Source organism: Vombatus ursinus, unplaced genomic scaffold (genome assembly GCF_900497805.2).
Source record: "Vombatus ursinus unplaced genomic scaffold, bare-nosed wombat genome assembly UNPS02014818.1, whole genome shotgun sequence".
Classification (NCBI taxonomy): domain Eukaryota; kingdom Metazoa; phylum Chordata; class Mammalia; order Diprotodontia; family Vombatidae; genus Vombatus; species Vombatus ursinus.
Genome location: NW_020954596.1, coordinates 689,400 through 710,772, shown reverse-complemented (window position 1 = coordinate 710,772; position 21,373 = coordinate 689,400). Strand labels below are relative to the sequence as shown.

The 21,373-nt window shown below is 38.4% G+C and overlaps 1 protein-coding gene across 1 annotated transcript in view; it reads right to left on the bottom strand.

Annotated features, from left to right (window-relative positions):
- The window catches only part of LOC114023659 (spondin-1-like), a 369,204-nt gene that overhangs the window by 55,606 nt on the left and 292,225 nt on the right, over window positions 1-21,373 (bottom strand). The window contains exon 7 of the mRNA XM_027836417.1: window positions 17,875-17,939. Coding sequence (XP_027692218.1) covers window positions 17,875-17,939 — 65 coding nt within the window. The remainder of the gene's footprint in view (window positions 1-17,874; window positions 17,940-21,373) is intronic.

Below are 21,373 nucleotides of genomic sequence, written 5' to 3'. Positions count from 1 at the left end.
GAGAGAGAGAGAGAGAGAGAGAGAGAGAGAGAGAGAGAGAGAGAGAGTGAGTGTGAGTGTATAGGTGTATATGTGTATACATATATATATACATGCATTTATACACATACATCCACACACGTGTGTGTGTATCTCTTATAAATGTCCTTTGCCACACAAATGTGGGTGGTCCTCTTATTCCTGTTTTAGATCAATGAGTTATATCACCCTTGGAAATCATAGCATGACCCTAAAGTCACTGCTTGAATATTCAAGGATAGGATTTTACTTAGGGGACATGAGGTGCTGTCATTTTGATAATTTTTATTATTGTAATTTTGATGCTGCTCTATCGATATCATTTCTGTTATCAACAGAAAAGGGAAAAGTAGGATACATATATATATATGTATATAGTGGGAATTTTATGGATATTTTTGGTGGATAGTGATGTGGGGGATAGCATCAGGAAAATATCTAACCTGGATAGTGCCTGGCAAAGCCACATTGATTTTTGACTGAGGAAATTATACTTGTATAGAAACTAGAGTGTTGATGGGAATACTCTTATTGAATAACCTTCTATTTTCTCTTAATCTGAATTACAAAAAAAGGGGGCCTGGTCTGGAAGATGGCCTGGTTGAGGAATTATTTTTCTAAAATTGACTAAAATTCTAATCACAGAGCCTGGGTCAAACGACTGAAGAACCGTTCTTGGAATTGTATAGGCAAATTTCCCTGGCTACTAGTGTAGATGATGGGAACAACAGACTGGAGATACCTGGGAACATTGTTCAGTCTTTTAAATGCATTACCTGGACAAATGCACCTTCAAAATGCTTATAATAGCGAACGCTATCTCTCCGCAGTAGCCTATTTGATCCTGTGCAATGCAGGAGAGGGAGGCTTTGTCTTTGCAAGCCACATCTTGACTCTACCCCAACAGTCTTAGAGGGGACACTAACATTAGCTCACCTCTTAAGAACTACAGTGGGAGAGTACAAGAAATGAAAAATGTACAACTGTATCTAAACCCAGAGCCCAGAACTAGGTCTTACCTATTAGCCCACACCATAGTCTCCAAATGTCTTGTCTCTCATTTGCTTTCGTGGTGACATGCAAAGAATGGTATGCTGGATCATAAGCTAGACTTGAAGATAAGAAGAACAGATTTTGATAATTTCAGAAACTTACTAGCTCTATGACCTCATGACAGGTCCCTTACCCTCTCTGAGATCTCCATTTCCTTATTTACACAATGAAAATGATCAGAGTATCTACCTTGTACGAGCACTGTGAGGATCAAATCAGATAAGGTACAGAAAGAACCTGGCAAAACTGAAAGTGTTGGATAAATGTGAACACCAGGACACCACGTTAGATAAGGCAACCTTCGGAGAATTAATAAAATTCTGCTAAAATTCTCACTAGAATCATTTGGCATGTCTGTGGATTTTGGATAACCTCCCTTTGGATTACTTATGCAAGGGGCTGTAAAATAGGCATAACAAATGGGTGATTTGGGCTATACTGATAGCCTTTGAGGAAAGTTAGGCTCCAGGACCCTCTGACCCAATTTGGTGACATCACATGGCAAAACCAATGTTACATGATATGGCAATATTTGTTAACTCTCTCATTTGTTTTAATGCAGAAAATCATCCAGGGATAGGTTCCAATAGTGAGATCTAAGAAGTTTAAGCCTACTTGAAATTGGGGATCTCTAGTGGAGATCAAAAGGAAAGAGAGACTTTTTTAAAAATATATTTTGTCGAGTTGAAAAGTGACAATCTGAGTCACTACTGAAAGTTGAAATGCTTCTGTAGTCTGCTTTGCACATAGCTTGATTTCAAAAATAAAAAGTTATCCCTTTATATTCTCAAATGCTCCCTGGTAAATGGCACACAAGTGCCATTTAACCTTGATTGCTGCTATGACCATACTTGGAAGGAGCTGGTCCTATATTGGGTCAGAGTCCTATTTCTATAATCAAACCCAAAACTGTCTGTAGTAGATGGGAATAAATGAAAGAAAAAAAAATTTAAGTATTCACTATGTACCCGGCACTGTGCTAGGCACAGAGGGGCTGAAATTCGTGACAAATCATATTACATATTAGTGTTTCACTGATATCAGCTGTGTTACCCTTTGGAATGGATGTCAATAGCATCCCTGCATCTATTTCTGTACCCTGCAATACAGGTGTTTTTATCTGATGCATGTGTGAGTGCACACATGTGCATACTGGGACATAATAGATTTCTCTTTATATCCCTGTTTGTAAAGGGCAATTTGCCCCTTAATTACTGGGTGATTTACTGGCAAGGACTTCTCAACTTGCAGGAACTGACCAAACATTCTCGTCTTTATGAAACTGGGCTGGAGGCATCTAGCACCATCTAGAGGTTGTAGATGGGCATACAGAGTAGAAAATTAGAGTTGGATAAGAATAGGTTGTTGTGCCTGATTGACCGAGGATCACACCAGTGAGATTGGATATTCAATTGGATTGTGGCTCAACATGTTGAAATGGAGGGCCAGCTTCAATGGATGTTTATCACTCCTCTAAAACTTATATAAAATAACCTCTTGGTATCAACGTGAGAGGGAATAAGAAGTGAGGAAATGCATTCCAAGAGGAAATGTGGAATAATAGAGCTTTGAACTGATAGTCAGAAAGACCTGGGCTCAAATCCTACTTCTGACATTTATTACTCACATGAACATGGGCCAGTCAGTTAACCTTTCTTTGCCTCAATTTCCTCATCTGTAAAAAGGGAATGATAATTTTAATACTTGTTTCACAGGGTTTTTGTGAGACTGAAATAAGATCACTTATGTAAAGTGCTTTGCAAACCTTAACACTCTATATACATGTCAGCTGTTATTGGTGTTGAGTGAGATCATAGCCAAGAACTGACTTGGGCCTCTAGGTCCACACACTATATTTCTCATTTATTGTATTAGTTTAATCTCTTATCGAATTTAATATGAAGTGAGGTCATGTTATGGTAGCTAAGGAGTTAAAGAAAAATTTGCAAGAAGATCATTAAAATCCAGGAGCTATGAAACAAAACAAATCAACAGGACAGAGTGGGAGTAGAGACTTGGGCAGCAGCTGGCCCAGGTCCAAGAATAAACCTCTTTTTATTTATATAGTAAAGTAATATTACTAGCTGTGTTTTATCTGTAGAAAAATCTAGTCTCAATTTTTTACAAGTATTTTATCTCAAGAACTATCAGTTCAGGCAAGACTGGGAACAAAAACTCAGCTACATTTACTGAACATAAGCAGGGAAGGAGAATTTTCATAAGAGACCAGAGAAATGGCACCAGGTTGGGCCATCCAAGAGGTAAACCAAAGCACTAGAACAGTGGTGTTAAACTCAAATTCAAATGGCACCAGTAAATCAAACATAAGGAGCACCGTGGGCAAAATATTAGCTTAGAAAACCACAAATTAACATCATTTTATTTTATATTTTATTCATTTTGCTAAATATCTCCCAACTACATTTTTATCTGGTTCAGGCCAGTAACTCCCAGCTTGGGAGTGTTACCACCACATCTGGTTTGACACCTCTGCACTAGATGATTAAGTAATTGGGGTGCAGTAAGACATTTACTAGAATGACATAGGAGTTTGCTTCCTAGAACTTGGCCTGCATATGTGCAAAGCTATACCACTGTGTGCCAATGCTATCATAAGGGTGAGTAAAAGTAGAGGTGGGATACCTAGGTGCTTGAACATCATTTGAGGTAGATAAGCGTGGAGCAATGTTTGTGAACATCATAAGGATGGAAGGGATTGAAAAAAGGATGTAACTTATGGAATAACAAAATTGTATTATTTAGCTATGCTTTATTATGCAGGACTTTTCTGTAGTTGCTGGCCAGAGTAAAAAGGAGCAATAAGGTACTTAGATCAACTCAGGATTTGTTCCTGTTACTACTGACCCTGGAAAGTCACGAGAGAGAGAGAGGGCTGGAGAGCAGCGTTGACAAACACATGCCAGGGATGACTTGGTTACAAAGCAGTTCTCTAGAAAAGGATTTGGGGCAGGTTGACTCAAAACGAGTCACCAGGGTGGCATGGCAGCCAGAACAAGGAATTCTATGCCAGGCTGCATTAAGAGAGGCACAGCGTCCAGGGGGTTGTAGCACTGCTTCAGTTTGCTCTGATCAGAGCATGTCTCAGGGCCAGCATTCGGTTCTGGGGGCTATTTTTTAGTAAGGACGTAGAAAAGATGGAGGGTGATAGGAGAGCAACCAGGATATCAAGGGTACTGGAGACAATGCTATATGAGGGTCAGCTGAAGAAAATACAAATGTTTAGTCTGAACATAACAAGACTAGAAAGGAAATAACAGCTTTCATTTAGGACTTGAAGGACTGTCATATGGAAGAAAAATTCAACTTGTTCTCCTTGGTCTCAGGGGGCAGAATGAAGAGGATGGGGTAGAAGTTAGAGGTAGGTTTGGGGTCAATATTTGGAAAAACTTTCTAACAATTAGAGCTATCTCAAAATGCAATGGGCAGTCTTGGGACTTTGTAGGTTGCTTCTCCTTGGAGGTCTCTAAGTAAAGGCTAGATGACTATTTGATGATACAGAGGGAGAAGTCAAGATGGTAGAGTGAGATGTTGACAACTAGGTCTGAGTTCTCCCAAGACTTCTTCCACAATTTCCTAGAAAATTCACCGGAGTGAATTCTGAGAGGAAAAGTCAAGAAAAAGCCACAGTGAATCATTTTTTCCAGCTCAGAAGAGCTTAGGAAGATAATCAGAAAGTTGGGGTACAAGCTGAGCAGGAGCTCAGCACAGTGGCAGTAGCAGCAGGGAGCTGCCCAGTGCCCAGAGGCAGTAAGGTGGGGCAGAAAGACATCCCAGAGGATCCTTGTGCTAGCACAAGGATCAGGAATGGCGGCTATCTAGCAGTTCTGTTACCCATTATTTAGTTATCATTCACAATTCCATGCAGAGAGAAAAGGTTGTGATCCGGAGCAAATAGGGGCCCTACCTGTTTAAGGAGCAGAACACAAAGTAGCAGGGAAGTTAACATTCCTCTCCTTGGAGCATACCACATTAGAAGCAGTGAAAACAGACTGAGCTGTGAAAGCAGCAGAATCTCTGGCCTGATATACCCAACACTGCCCCACCCACCACCGAACAGAACCCAACTCTAACATAAAGTCCAAAGTCAAGAACTAGGCTAGAAAAGTGAGCAAATAACAAAAAAAGAACCCAACCATAAAAACAAAAAGAAAAACCATTATGGTAATGCTCAATATACAAACTCAGCAGAATGACTTGAAAACACCTACAAGCCAAACCTCAAAGATGACACAAAGGGGAATATTGAACAGGCTAGGATAACTGACCTCTGAGGTCCCTTCCGATTTGATATTCTGGGATTCTGGGGTTCTACTTTGCCAGAAAATGATTCTGTTCAATGTCAGATATGCTATGAATTTATAAGCTCCAGGTGCTGCAGGAACTCCTTTCAGACACTAGGAGGCAACCAAGTAATTCACCACTTCAAAGCTCGAAGTTTAAGATTCTCAGAGCCTAAGAGTGGATTCTCATAGACTCATAGAAAGTCAGAGCTGAAGGGACCACAAGACTTATTGAAACCAATATTTTTCCAAAAGTATCTCAAAGCCAGGAAGTTACCTTATATTGGAAGAGCATGGCTCATTAGACTCATACCTAATTGCCTTTAGGTCTAAGTCAAAGGCTTACTTTTGTAGATCATGGGATAGTCACTGCAAAGGGGGCTACAGGCCCCAAATAAAGGCAGAAATGGTTACCTTATGAGATTGGACTGGGAAAAAAATCCCCATACAGTGGATGAATTTAACAGCTGCAGAGTTAGAATGAGGTTAGCAAACTTCAGAGACTATAGTCAATGCTAAAAGTCCTAGTACTTAACTAGAAGTCTGGAGATCTAGGTTAAAGGCTCAGCTTGTACACTAATGCATATAACCCTGGGCAAATCTCTTAACTGCTCTGGGCCTCTGATTCTTTCTCTGTGAAGTGAGGAGGTTGGATGTTATTACCTCTCTAGGTTTTTCTCCTAGCTCAATAATCTATGAAGACTAAAACATAACTATTGTAAAATAAACTCTGATATAATTAATTGTAACGTATTTGTGGTAAGACTGTTAAAACAGAATAGTGGGGGCACTTGGAGCCTAGAAAAGAATCAGAAATCGTAGATTGAGAGATAGAAGGGATCTTGAGGGTCATCTAATTCAACTCTATAATTAATAGTTGAAGAAACTGAGGGCAAATGAATTGTCCAAATTCAGACAGGTGGCAGAGCTGGGAACTAAACTCAGATCCTTTGATTCCAAGTTCAGTACTCTTTCACCTGTAAATTGCGGTACTTCACTTTCAGCCATTTTTCTGTTGTGTCTGACTCTTTGTGACCCCACTTGGGGTTTTCTTTGCTAAATTATTGGAGTGGTTTGCCATTTCCTTCTCTAGATCATTTTATAGATAAGGAAACTGAGGCAAACAGGGCTAAGTGACTTGTCCAGGGTCATACAGCTAGGAAGTGTCTTAGGCCAGATTTGAACTCAGGAAGATGAGTCTTCCTGACTCCAGGCCCATGAATCTTCCTGACTCCTGGCCCTCTATCCATTGCGCCTAGCCACCTAGCTGCTCCCAGTAGTGAAGTAGTAGTTAGCACTCTTTTGCTTGTAAGTTGCAGAGAATAAGTTTAATGCTGGAAGGACTATAGAATTTATCTAGTCCACTAAAGGTCAGAGAAGTTTAAGAACTTGCCCAAGGCTACATGGCTATTAAGTGGCACAGTGGGGATTTGAACCTAAGCTCTGTGTCTCTGAATTCTCTCCTCTTTCCACTGTACCACACTGTCTCCAAAAAAGAATAAGGAGAAATGACATTCCATGCTGAATGATCAGTATAGATCAGCTAAAAAGAAATACTCTAGAGGCCAGAAATAGAAACTATAAATTTCAGAAAATTTCAGGAATGGAATGGCAGAGGAAGGAGCCTCCCACATTGAGGAAATCACAGACTTGGTTAAAACAACAATATACAACTCCTTCTGCTCTGATCTGATCCTGTCCCACAATCTTCTGAGCAACTGCTATCTCCTGAATGGACCTACCCAATAGAAAACTAGTGAATGGTGCAAATGACTAGTACCAGTTACTTCCCCAATGTGCCTCCCATTGGAAATTGGAAAATTGGCACCTGAAACATCAATTTGTCCCACGTGGATTTAACCAGTGTGAATTAGTCCTCCAAAGCCTGTTTTTGCTGGTGATCAGATACAATTGAATGTGTGAACTTTCAAAGTTGAGCTCTAGCTCTTGTGACCTCATCAATCTGCAGATACCACATGAGACTCAGCCTAAGCAGCCAGCCAGCTGGTCTGTCTCTCTCTTTCTTTTTCACACCATTTTAACTGTAACAGCTGGTAGAAGCCATCCTTAAGGAAATCGCATGGCCCTTTGGCACAGATATGATTCAACTACATCCTTTTCTGGCAGAGGAGTCACTGAAGTTGCTATCATCCTTGCCTCCTGAAACATTCCATAGCTACAGCTGAAAATATCCATACCATAAAGAACAAGTTTATATAATAAACAGTTCTGGTGAAGATGTGGAAATTATAAAAGTTGTATATAACCTTCCTCTCATTTGCTTTCTCACTGAAGTGATAGTATTCTAGATTTCATCTCAAAACTATTAGCTGGAACAACACTTAGGAACAGTTTATGTAATCAAATGTTAATTAAGTATAATGGATGGTTATTAAAGGAAGATGATAGTTCACCTTATTCACTTTTAAGGGAGTGAATAAAAATAAACATCTCACAACTACACTTGGTAATTAGAATTCAGAATAAGCCAGCATCCCACTTAGTCAAATGCATAACAAATGAGTGAGGAATTTTTAATTCTTTTGCTCAAAATATATCTTTCCCTTTCCTAATTATAGTTCTCAACTGGTTGAGCTCTACCAGAGCTAAACAATGATCTGCAAGCTAATTTGTTCATTCCCGATTACACTTGTTTAAATGAGTCCTGGGGATAAAAACAATACTCATTGAAAACCATGTCAGTTGCAGTGGCCAGGACCTTGCAAAAGTAGGTCAGTCTTGCTTCCTAATGAGCTGGGGAGCAGAGAATTCCATTAACCTCAATTGAGCAAACACATTAATGAGTGGTAGGACTGTTTTTGCAAAACAAAACTTTGCTCCTATAGCTAGTCTTTGGTTCCCCTATTTGATTTCTTAATTGGATCATGCCAAAGACAGACTAGAAAGGTGGGTTCTATGGAAAATTAGACTTAGTTTGAAGGGAAGATTACTTTATGCTATGTGTGAACTATAGCTGATATGCTATGAAGGACTCTGCTTTTGACTAATTCTATTGCTTGCTAATGAAATAACATAAAAGACTAATTGACAATAGTGATTTATGGGTGTCATTTCTGGCCTTGGGATTTTTTTCAAAAATCTAATTCCTTTCACTTGCTGAAATTGAAATGCATGTTAATTTGAATCATCCTTTGTTAGTGTTCATTACTACAGCTGTAGTAGTCCAAGCACTGCAAAACGGAAAATTAAAGACTTGGCTGCAAAGCTAAAAATGGTAAAACTTTTGTTTAATTGGGGTGAAAAAAAATACAGTTTGGATTGGAGAGGTGACAGTTTCTGAATGATGGTGGGTCAGAGATGCTCTTGTGAGATGGAAAATTTCAATCTGAAATTAAAAAGGGATGGAATCTGTTCTTTAAACTCTAAGCCTTGCAACATTTTACAGAGTTGTTGGATGGTTAGTACTTATTAAGAGAAGTATGTATTTCTATAAGAGAAAATGTTTTCATCAAGAAAAAAAAAGCACATATGTATATGACACTCCCCCAACTCCTTGCCTAAGGGATTTTCAGGATACAAAACTGTATCAAGATTCAGGATAACCAGAACCAAGGAGTAGTGGTTCCTGGAGACATATCAATCTAAAGGGGAATTTCCAGTGAAGTACAGATAATTGTGCTTCACCACCTTCACCACCTTCACAAAATATCTACTTGCTCTGTATTTTGTATTTACTCATCTGTTTATATATTTTTCCTCCCTTAAGAAAAGAAAGCTCCTTCCATCTTAATCACAGCAGGTGTTATCTCATTTCTGTCTCTGTACCCCAGTGCCTGGCTAACAATAGATAACTGACCTGAATTTTCAGTCTTTGTCCCTGCCTCAGTTCTTTTCAATATTTTTTTTTGTTAAAAACTTAGATTAGGCTATTGATGGCATGCTTATCAAACTTTCAAATGGCTTGAAGCTGGAATGACTTATGTACTAGATGACAGAATTAGGATAAAAAAATGTCAACAGGTTAGAACAATGAATTGGATGAAGATAAATGTAACAGAGGAAAACGTAAAATTCCTATACTTGAGTTAGAAAAAATCAACCTCATAGATGTGAGGGGAAAGGGTGATGATAGGGCAAGACAACAGTTCATATAAAGAAGATTTGAAGAATTTGATGAACTGGAAGCTTAACATGAGTCAACTGATAAAAAAGAATCAATGTGATTTTCATCTATATAAATAGAAAAACAGTGTTCAGAACAAAGATATTACTCTGCCATTCTCTGCTCTTGCTGGAGTATATCTGGATTCTAATGTTCAGTTTAAAGAACCACATTTTAGGAAGAAGACTGACAAACTAACACATCCAGAGGAGAGTGATAAGCATGGTAAGGGGAACTGAGAACTATTTTGTAAAATGATGAATTCAAAAAAATCAATTCAATGAAGCAACAATTTGTTTCCTACCATGTGTAGGTACTATGCTAGACATGGGGTTGAAAGAAAAGGGGATAATTAGCCTGAAAAAGAGAATGCTAATCGGTAGCATTATAGGTGTCATCAAGATGCCTAATATTTTAGGAAGGATGTTGACCAACTAGACCACATCCAAGAAAGGGCAGCCAGCATGGGGGAGAGGTCTAGAAACCATGATACCTGAATGATCAATTGAAATGGCTTGGTATGTTTATCCTGCTTAAAAGAAAAGTTGTGTGTGGGGAGTAGGTGGGTGGAGGAAACATAAGAGCTATCTTTTTAAAGGTCTGCCATGTCGAAGAAGTAAAATGCCTGCTCTTCTTACTCCTACAGGTAGGCACAATGAGTGATCCTCTGACTCCAGAGACAGTACTCTTCCTATTGTTGCTTCCCTCTGAGATCGCTTAAAAATCCAATTTTGTGAAATAGTCAAAGGGCTGTTTCATAGAACAAGAACTCCAAAGAGCAAAATTAGAACCAATGGGTGGAAGTTGCCCTTTTTAACAATTAAGTTTTCCCCAAGAGTTCCCAAAGGTTGGTGAATTACCCATATCTGAATGTTTTTAAACAGAGCCTGGATGAGTACTTGGGGATATTGTAAAGGGGATTCCTGCTTCAGATATGAGTTGGATTCTTGTGATTCATTCTGGGTTCCACATTTTAGGCAGGAGATTTATCAGCTTTCATATCCACAGAAGGGAAATTAGGATGGTGAGGAGATTGAACTATATGGTATAAGAATAAGTTCAACAATTCACTGCAACAGCCACTTATTCCATTCCTACTATGTGTAAGACACTGTGCTAGACAAGGGATTGGAAGAACTGCAAAAAAAAAAGATGAATTAGTGATATTATAAGCATCTTCAGATTGCCTAACATTATAGGAAGAATCAGAAGTCCTTTCTTAAGATTCTATTATTCTTTGATTAGTGATGATATCTCAAATCACCAGGTTTAAAATCATAGAGTCATCACTGACTTCTCTTTTCCCCTCAAACTTAATCCTTCTGTTATTTTCCAATCAAATGCCAAATCATTTCAGTTCCGTCTTGTCAATTTCTTTCCTATCTCTTTATTCACTGATGCCACTTTAGACTAGGCACATATAACCTCTCACCTGGATTTTTATCATAGCATTCTAATGACCTTCTGTACTTCAATACTGTCTCCAGCCAACACACTCTGCTAGATTATTGCTCAAAATGCAGCACAATGATCATTATATTTTCTTGATCAAAAGCTTTCAATGGCTGCCAGTCATAGATAAGATATGGCATAATGGAAAGTATCCATGTATTGAAGTCAAAAGACCTGGTGTAAGACTCAATGATACCTAAATTAGGAAGTTAAAGCAATAATTCTATGAAGCATCAGTTGCTGTCAATAATCCTCCTGAGCAAACTAGTTTCTGAGGCCACCTGTATCCAACCTATCAAAGCAAAAACAGCTTAAGCTTTTGGGTTGGTGTTTCTGGAGCAGACTTCATGCTGCAGAGTTAGTTGTGTTGTAAGGAAAGGGACTGGGAGAGCCAGGAAAAAATTAAAATAGTTAATATTTACATAGTGTTTCAAGATTTATAGAATGCTTGACATGCATTTATTTGAGCTTTGTGACACCAGGAGTAATAATAGCTAACATTTAGATAGTACTTACTATGTTCCAGGCAGGATGCTAATTGCCTTACAATTGTGATCTAATTTGATCCTCACAACAACCCTGGGAGGTAGATGTCATTATTATCCCTATTTTAGAGATGAGGAAACTGGAGCAAACAGAGTGACTTGTCCAGGGTCACACAACTAGTAAGTGTCTGAGGCTGGATTTGGACTTAGGTTTTTCCTGATTCCTGGCCTAGTACTCTATCACTGGGCCATCTAGCTACTTCTAGTTTTTGCAGGTATTTTTATACTCACATAATAGAAAGCTGAGACTTCTTGCCTATGATCTGACAGCTGGTAAGTGTCAGGGAAGTATGCATACCCAGGCCACTTCTGACTCCAAGTCCAGTATTCTTTCCATTGCAGTTAAAGTGTGCAAAAACATAAAGGGCAGGCAGGGTTAATAGAACTCTCCAAAGTTTAGAAGGATAGCAATATATTTACCACAGTGAGCATAACAAACCAGGTACAAAGTCTTTGAGCAAGCTCAAACCTGTTTAGATGTCCAATCCCTCTGTGCTCCATACATTGCCCTCTTTCATTCCTTCCCCTTGGCTCTCATCACCACCACATTGCTGATCTCTTCATCTAATCTCCAGACATGCCTCCTGCCTTGGGCCCCATTTGCTCAATACTCTGTGCTTCTTACAATGCTAATGAATTCTGATGCTCTGTACAAACCATCCCTTGCCTTTGGCTCCTCACAAAATACAATTTTATCACTGCAGATTTTGCTGACCTGACTGGATCAGTAGAATACCCACAATGCTTCCCAAGTCATGTAGGTCTCTCAACCAGCCCCTGGCCAGTCCAGGAACAGAACATTTCCACTATTTCATGCCACCACCTTTTTGAGGCTTCAATTTATCATCTAGTCAGGCTTCTGAAAACTGAGATCTTTCAGACTAAGCCAGCCTTGCCCTCCTTTCACATGTTAACTTGTTTATTGATTTGATGTGTGCATTTCCAATATAGATCAACTTGTTTATATTAACAGAAAAAGAGGAATCTGAAGCAGTTGTGCATTACTAAGAGTTAGAGACCTTGGTACTCAGGAGCCTGGCCATCACATTATGGGAGGGATATCCTTGCCAGAATCCTAGACTGCCTTCCTGGACCAAATACTATGCTTGATATCTTAAAGTTGCATCATAAAATATGGTTTGCACTATAATTCTATTGTGCAATTTTAAATTTATTCTTTTATCTTCTCTCCTGGGCTTTAGATAGTCTGCTGTTTTGTTATCAAAAAGAAAATGGGCATTTCAGGATTCAAGGCCAGAGGATGGGGAAACAATAGTTCTATGTAAACAGAGGGATACTGATAAAAATTCAAAATTCAATTAAAATGATTCATCATTGCTTTGAGAAGAGAGATAATTCCTCACTACAGTAAGAAAGAAGGACTCTTGATGGTACAATACACTTTGCTTTACATAAAAGATATATTCAGTTGGGTATTAATCAAATTATTTAGTTCAGAATTCTATTATTTTCTGTGAAAGATGTATAGAGTGAAGAATAGCTGTATTGTCAAAATAAATTTTTAAAAAAAGATCTAATCGTACCTTTTGACCCAATAATGCCACTGACAGGAAATTATCTTAAAATTTTAAAAGGATCAAAAGAGCCTAATCCAGGGGTGGGAAACCTGGGCCTCAAGGCCACATGTGGCCCTCTAGGTCCTCAAGTGCAGCCCTTTGACTGAATCCATTTGCATTTGTTAAGGGCATTTGTTCTATGAAGTCTGGATTCATCTGTTAAAAAATTCATTGATGTTTTATTTTTTTAATAACAAAAAATAGATACCTCCTTTCTGTCCAACCAAGAATAGTAGAAAAAATTATGGTCTAATAATTTAAGGAAATATTATGGTATGAAGAATATAGGGAATGATGGAAAGATACATGAAGTGATGCAAAGTGAGATCAGTGATTAGTAGTACCAGGCTCTACAGATACAATGACTACAACTACATAAAAAAAATTAGGAAAAGAGGCCAAAGGTAGCAGAACTTCAGACAAATGAGACCCATAATAGCCGCATTTTTGTTTTTTCAGTTATTCATTTGGTTTTTATTCTTTAAATACTAATGCTTTATGGGAAATGTTATTCCTATACACTTATTTCATTATTCATCACCATTGAAAGTTATTACTTTTATCAGAAATAAATTCAATGAGTGGGTAAGGGCAAATTAGAATATAACTGAGGCCTCCACGTGTAAAAGGAGGTAAGATTCAGATTTCATTTTAGAACAGGAATTAATAGGGTGTCATTTTAACTTTAACAAGACTAGCTATAATTTTTTAAAGATGTAAGGCAGATAATGAGGGCCTAAAAGTTATCAATGTATTCATGATAAAGAGTATGCAACTTTCCTCTTTCTATATTACTATAGTTTGTATGGATACCAGTTCAAATTGCTAAAACGATCTTATGGCATGACCCCAAATAGATTAAAATTAATAGATTAGATTAGAAATTAGTAAAATAGCTCTTTTATAGTGCCAAGGAACTGGAAACTAAGAGGATGCCCCTCATTTGGGGAATGGGTGAATAAATGATGATATATGAATGTAACAGAATTCATATCATGCCATAAGAAATTATGAAGGGGATAGCTTCAGAAAAACTGAGAAGACTTGTAAGAATGGATACCTAGTGAAGTGAGCAGAACCAACAGAACAATTTATATGATAACACCAGCATTGCAAAAACAAATCACTTTGAAAGACTTAAGAATTTTTCCCCAGTGCAATGATGAGCCATGATTGCAGTACTTTCATGATGAAACATGATTACCTACACTCTTGCCATCATTGGGTAATGGATTCAGGGGGCAGATTTAGACATTTTTTTAATGTGGCTAATGCACAAATTTGTTTTGCTTGACTATGCATATTTTACAATGTTTTTTTACCTTTTTCTTTCTTTTTTAATTTTTTAAAATCCTTTTATCTTTTTCATCTGTAAAATGAGGGGGTTGGACTAGATCTCTACAGTATCTTAGAGACCTATATTTACATTCCTATATTGTTATGACTATATGCGCTCTAACATCCCTAGTAGCTCTAAATTATGACCTAAAGAAGGATTTCTTAACTTTTTTTTATATCCTAGTCTCCTTTGAAGTCTGGGTTTTTTAATGAATAGAATAGAATAAAATACACAGGATTACAAAGAAAACCAATTGTACTGAAATATTTTTTAAAAATTTCATAGACCCCAAGAGAAGAACCACTAATCTAAAAATTCCTGAGTTAAAGGGCTTCACAGATCATGTGTGGGACTGGAGGACTTGGGTAGCAGCTGATTTGTGTCATGGCAAGAGGCATAACTTAGAATCATATTGCCACAAAGCTTAAAACTACTTGATCTTAATACAGATTGAGAGATTATTAGATGATTCCCTCTTCCCTACCATTTTACAAATGAGACCAATGAGGTCCCAGGAAATGAAGAGAGTGACCCAAGGTTTACCAGGTAGCAAGATGGCACAGGGAGAATGACCTACTCTGAATAATTCAAATTATGATTTAAGAAAATTTGGAAGCTAACTCATCTTAACAGGTACTTCAACCAAAGTTCCACTTATGAAGATTAGAGCCTATTTGAGAAATTCTCGAATTCCATGAGTCCATGGAAATGAAGCTGGCTCGGGTATTTATAAATTTGGCTATTATATTTCTGGAGCTGGATGGACATGGCACCACTTTGAAGGCTTGTTTTCAGAGGAGCTTTCAAGTTTCATCAAGCTCTTGCTTATTGGGAAAAGGTAACCCTGGGTTCTCAAAGCTGTGCTAATTGCAAATGAGTTTTGGTAAGAACTAGAATCCCGAAAAAGTTTTCAGTAGAGACTTGGCAGTGCACCATATGTTTATGGTCCAAGGATCAATCTAGTTAATTTCAGATAGACTCATCACCAGGGGGACCATGGGATGAGGAATATTTTGGTCTCAGTAACTTTCTTTTTTCTTTTTTTATAGGTTGACTATCCCTATCTTGTCCAGGCAGGAAGTACAGTGGTTACTCATAGGCCTCATCTCTCTATGATCAGCAGAGAAGATTTGACCTGCACTATTTATGACCAGGGCCTATTGTTCCTCCACTTCTGGGGGGGGTGGCTTCACCATATTGGTGACTGGAATGAGGACACCCAATCAGCTTGAGCCCTATTGCAGCTCAGAATTCTTAAGCTCCATCAGTTCAGCCACCTCAGCCTTCCCTGATAGCATGGATTATAGGCATATGCCTCTAAGTCTAGCCTGCTGCAATTTCTAAAAGCTATCAATTAAGTTATAGAGGAATCTCAATCTTTATCAATGGAGGGAATAACCACATTGAGGAAATCAGGGATCTTGGAAGTATTAGAATATCATCGTAATGAATTTTGTCCATGTGATAAACACGGCTTCAGACTGAGGAGTGTCCTTGGTCCAAATTTGATGGCAGACATAATTAAGAGCTGGGAAACTCTTAACCCTAGATCTCTGCTCCACAGTGCAAATAGGTTAGGGCTTCTATGTGGAAGGTATAGTGAGGTCAAGACTTATTGTGAAGTGGAATTTCAGTTTAGCTCTGACAACTGTAGTAACTGTACCCTTTACCATCAGGGTACAAGGATTCTAGAAAGTCATTTCATTAAAATAAGCACCGAGGTATTTAAATTCCCAGGGTCAGAATCTGGAGGCAAAGCTGAAGGAATGAGAAAGGGTTTGTAAAGCATTATTGAGGCTATCGCTACCAACGATCTTGTGACACAGACTTGTAGCATCAAAACCTTGGCATTCTCTGTGCCCCAAACCTCAAGCACACTGCAGCATGGCCCAGCACACAACATTTCTTCAAGGATACACCCAACAGAAGGGAACACAAATGCACACAGAAAGCAGAGAAAGCCAGCCAGAGTTTTCAAGCAGAAATGGTAATGGGCCAATCTGTAAACATCAACAGAGAACAAGGTGACTTCTCAGGTCAATTTCAGCTCTAAGTTTATTGTTCTATGATCCCAGGGTTAATATACTGACTACATACTCTTAACATGGAGAGAGGGTATAATATTCCTCAGGACTATTAGCAGTAGTAGCTGCCTCCTTGCCCCTCCAGTTCAATTGCCCTGACTTCTTATCATGATAAGGCCTAATATTGATCAATCAAGTGACTCTAGGCCACCAAAATGTATTAAGTCCCCCCATACTATATATATATATATATATATATATATATGTGTGTGTGTGTGTGTGTGTGCATGTGTATACATGTATATGTGTGTGTCTGTGTATATGTGTGTTGTCTCTGTGTGTGTGTGTATACATATATATATATATATATATACTCTTCTAAAATAATTAATGCTTTAAAAGATTCAATTGTTGTAGGACTGATTATATAAAGGATAATAGGGTCACATGTTATAAACACAAAGGACAGAGATTTTATAATTGCCAACTTTAAGAGCCTGATAACATTTTAATTATTCTTCCAAAGTGAATATTGACTATCAGTGGAAATTGGGTATACCATTTTCATCCTTTGGCCAATTGAAATCACCTCTATGAAACAACTAAAGATCCCTAAACCAAATTTTGGTAAATGGAATTGTACTGTAAAATCATGAGATTGCCTTGTTATTGAAATGGGAATACTTTTATAAACTGAAGAATCATCCCATTTTAGCTGGTTTATAAAAATAGCTTTTCTTTTTTGGACCGACTTAAAGCCAGGGGATTTTTGAACAAGTTACAAAGTAGGAAGAGGATATATTTTGGTGGAAAAGAGGTGTCAAAAGCCCTCCAGAGTGAGCTAGTAAGCAGAATACTGAACTTGGAGTCAAGAGACATGAGTTTCAGTACTCAATAGCCACTTAACATCTGTAAGTAAAAATAATAGAGGGACTACCCACCCTCACAGAGTTGTGACATAAGTGCTTTAAGACATATAAATATGAATTATTATAAACTTAAGAACTAAATATGCCCATTAGGGCTAAAGACTAAGTTTAGCCTCATGTTGAATAAATGTTTAATAACAGAAAAATAAAATCTAATTAAAAAAAAACAAAAAAAAATATCCTTATGTTTAAGGCAAGAAAGAATAATTGATAAATACATGGAGTGTCATAGTGGTCTTAGTAAAGCCTTCTGTCTCATTTAAAAACTATAATTAGATGAGAAATATTGGCTGAGCCTGATTTCCTGCTATGAAATCCAGGAGGAGGGTCTTCATACATACTTGTATAAGTCCAACCCCATTATCACTTCCTGACAGGTGTTACTGACTGTAAAGAAGGCAGGAGGCTTTCGCTGCAGCTTACTGATTCTTTGGCAGCACCGTGTGGAGAAGGATCTGTTCTGTGACATTGAAAACTGGAATGTTGCAAAGGCATGGTCTGCTCCTGACTTACACATTGAGAGGCTGCCAGGCTGGCCACTGCGCTTTAGCTTTAATGACGGTGAGAACCTCGTCGCTCTGAAAAAAAAAAAGAAAGAAAGAAAGACCAAAACCGAGGTTATTAAGGGCCTGGGTCCCAAGAATAATATTGCTTTGTTAACATTACCTCTGACTGCTCCTTGGACTGATCATATATGCTTTAGGTCCTCTCTCTTAACAAATAAGGCCTCCCTGATACTCCTTCTTGCCCACAAAGAAAGAAATATTTGGAGGTTCCTCATCACCCTCTCCTCAATTTTGTTGTTGTTCAGTTGCATCCAACTCTCTGTGACCCTACTTGGGGTTTTCTTGGCAAAGATACTGGAGTGGTTTGCCATTTCCTTCTCCAGTTCATTTTACAGATGACCAAACTGAGGCAAACAGGGTTAAGAAACTTGCCCAGGGTCAGAGTTAGTAAGTGTCTGAGGCCAGATTTGAACTCAGGAAGATGAGTCTTCCTCACACCAGGAGGCGCACTCTATCTACTGCACCACCCAAGTATTCCTCCTCAATTTACCTCCCCAGTAAATCCTGAATATCAGAGACTAACCTACTTGATGCTCCCCTTTATAGGACAGGCCATTTCCTACCCTGTATCTGAAATATACTCCCTCCTCACTTTTGTCTCTGGGCATTCTTAATTCCCAAGTTCACGTTGAATGCCACCTCCTACATGGCACCCCCTCCAGTGGTTAGTGATCCAGTTCAAAAATTCTTATGAATTTATTTTTATATGCTTATCCAATAGACTGTAAGCTCCTAGAGGGCAGGAACTCTTGTTTTTGTCTTTATATCCCTAGCACCTAGCACAATACCTGACACATTAATTGGTGCTTAATAAAGAATTGTTGAAGTAAATTTAATTGGAATGAAATGAAGGAGGCCAGAAGTTCCCTCCTATATTGAAGCTCAAGTACCAGAAAAAAAGCCTTTCAAACCAAAATAATTTGTCCCTGGCCTGTAGTTGAAAGTCAGGTAGATGGTAAACTTGCAGAGAAATATCACCTCAGTTCCCAGTGGTGCTGGACTCTGAGACCACTGAATCACCAAGTCTGTCTGAAAGCAGCCACAATGCAGCACAATGCAAAGAGAAGGTGACTGGTTTTCCGTTTCCTTTCAAATTAGGTCCTAGCATGGGTCAGAGGATCACAGATCAAGAGGGGAAAAGGACCTCAGAGGTCATCTCTTCTAACAACCTAATTTTATGGTCGAGGAAAATGATGGAGCAAATAGGTGGCATAGAGGATAGAGTGGTAGCCTCAATATTATTAGTTTTTATTATAACTAACATTTAAATAGCACTTACTATGTGCCAGGTACTGTGCTAAGTGCTTTACTATTATTATCTCATTTGATCCTCATAACAACCCTGTAAGATAGGTATTATTATCCCCATTTCACAGACACAGAAACTGAGTAAATAGAAGTTAAATGACTTCCCCACGGTCACCCAGCCAATAAGTGTCTGAAGCTGGATTTGAACCGAGGTCTTCCTGACTTCAAGCACAGTGCTCTATCAACTGTACCACCTAGGTGCCTCAAATCAAGTCAGGAAGACCTGAGTTCAAATCCTGCCTCAGATACTTGTAAATTGTGTAACTCTGGGCAAGTCATTTAACTTTTCTCTGCCTCAGTTTCCTCATAGGGATGATAATGGGAACTACTTCCTAGGGTTAAGAGGGTCAACTTATAAAATGAATGTAAAGTGCTTTGCAAACCTTAAATAACATATAAATGCTAACTTATTATCATCATCATCCAAGGTCATACAGGTAGTAAGTGCTTCATTTGACTTGAAATGTAATAAATCCCGGAACATCGGCCACAGCCACATTCAAATGTCATTACAAACATTCACTCCAAAGTCAAATAGCAATTATCTGGATTATCCATAGTGTCACCTCCCCCAACCTACCCTATTAGCATGGGAAAGAATGGAAGTTAACTCTAGGTCTATTCATATGAGATACTATTGACACTTGCAATGATAGTCTGGCTTTCAGTCACTGCTTGTAAGTATGAAGAAATGAGTTTTCCACAATGAACAGGACATAAAAGTGATGAGCTGTGTGGAAGTTCCCCCTGGAATTGGGAAGGACAGGAAATACTCAGCCATATTGGTGAGCAAGGAGGCAAAAGTGCCCCCTTTGGGAATTGTCCCTTGATTATAATGAGAGGGATATTGATTGAGTAGCTGATTTTAAGCCAGGAAGATAAATAAGCAATAAATAGCCAATTCTCTCAACACATAGCCAAAACTATTGCTTATGAGACAATGACCCTGAAGGTACTAGTGGAGGGATGAAATGTAACATTCTTGACCTTCAGATAGTGGGACCAAAGTAAGCACTGTTATGCTTATTCCAAACAACAAGTAAGCTCGTGGCATGTAACAGCTAAAGCATTAGACTTGGAGTCAGGAAGACCTGGGTTCAAATACCATCTCAGATGCTTATTAGCTGTATGACCTTGGGATAGTCACTTCACCTCAATGGATTTCAGTTTTCTAAACTGCAAACTGGAGGATTAAAACCAACAATTTTTAAGGTGCCTTGTTTAAAAATTTATGGCCCAATTTCTGTTCAAATTATAGAATGCATTCCAGGATGTTTAAAAATAATAGATGACCATTGCAATTATATCTAGTTCAGGGCTATTTTGACATAAGTTTGTATTCTTTGAGCAAGAACTGGAGGGGGAGGGAGTGGGCTCATTGGCTGCGAGCTGCCATACACAAGTCAATTGTGCTTCAATTACTATAGATAATTTTAAGAAAAAGATAATTTTCTTTGACCTGATAAGATTAGTCATTTTAAAAACTAGCAGTGGTTTGAGAGACCTGCTGAAGCACCTGTTTCTTCCTAAAGCCACAGCTGCCAGACATCTGACTCAGGAAACCAAAGAGCAGGTTTCAGTCCATACAAGGATAAATGGACAGTGAGGGTCAATAGCGGATTTTCAGTCCTTGAGAATTCTTACATGAGCAGGTCTTCAATTTGTTGGAGGTGTAATCAATCCAAGAGCCAAACAAGACACTGGATCAACAAGAAATCTGTGGCATGGAATCTATCGACCAAGAATATGCTTGGTCTTCTTATGTGTCCCACAGGAGTCATTCCTAGAAAGCTGTTTAAGGGAATTAGAAACTCACAACTCACTCACATAGTTGTTCTCATAAAAAATCTATTTGTGGCACTCTTCAATTGAAACTACAATTAAAATTAGGATCTCAGACCATAAATTCCTAATAATTGGTCATGTGAAGCATGTGATTTCAGGCATGCCAAGAAGACTTCCATCCCAAACCAAAATGGGGCACACTCAATGATGCCTAGAAATCTAATATTATAATATCGTTTATTCATTTTAAGCTTTTATTCTCTATTACAACACCCCTGGAAGGAATAACATGCCAAGGTTGTACAGTTATTTACACCTCAGTGTGAATAACTATCATGTTCTGTATTGACAGC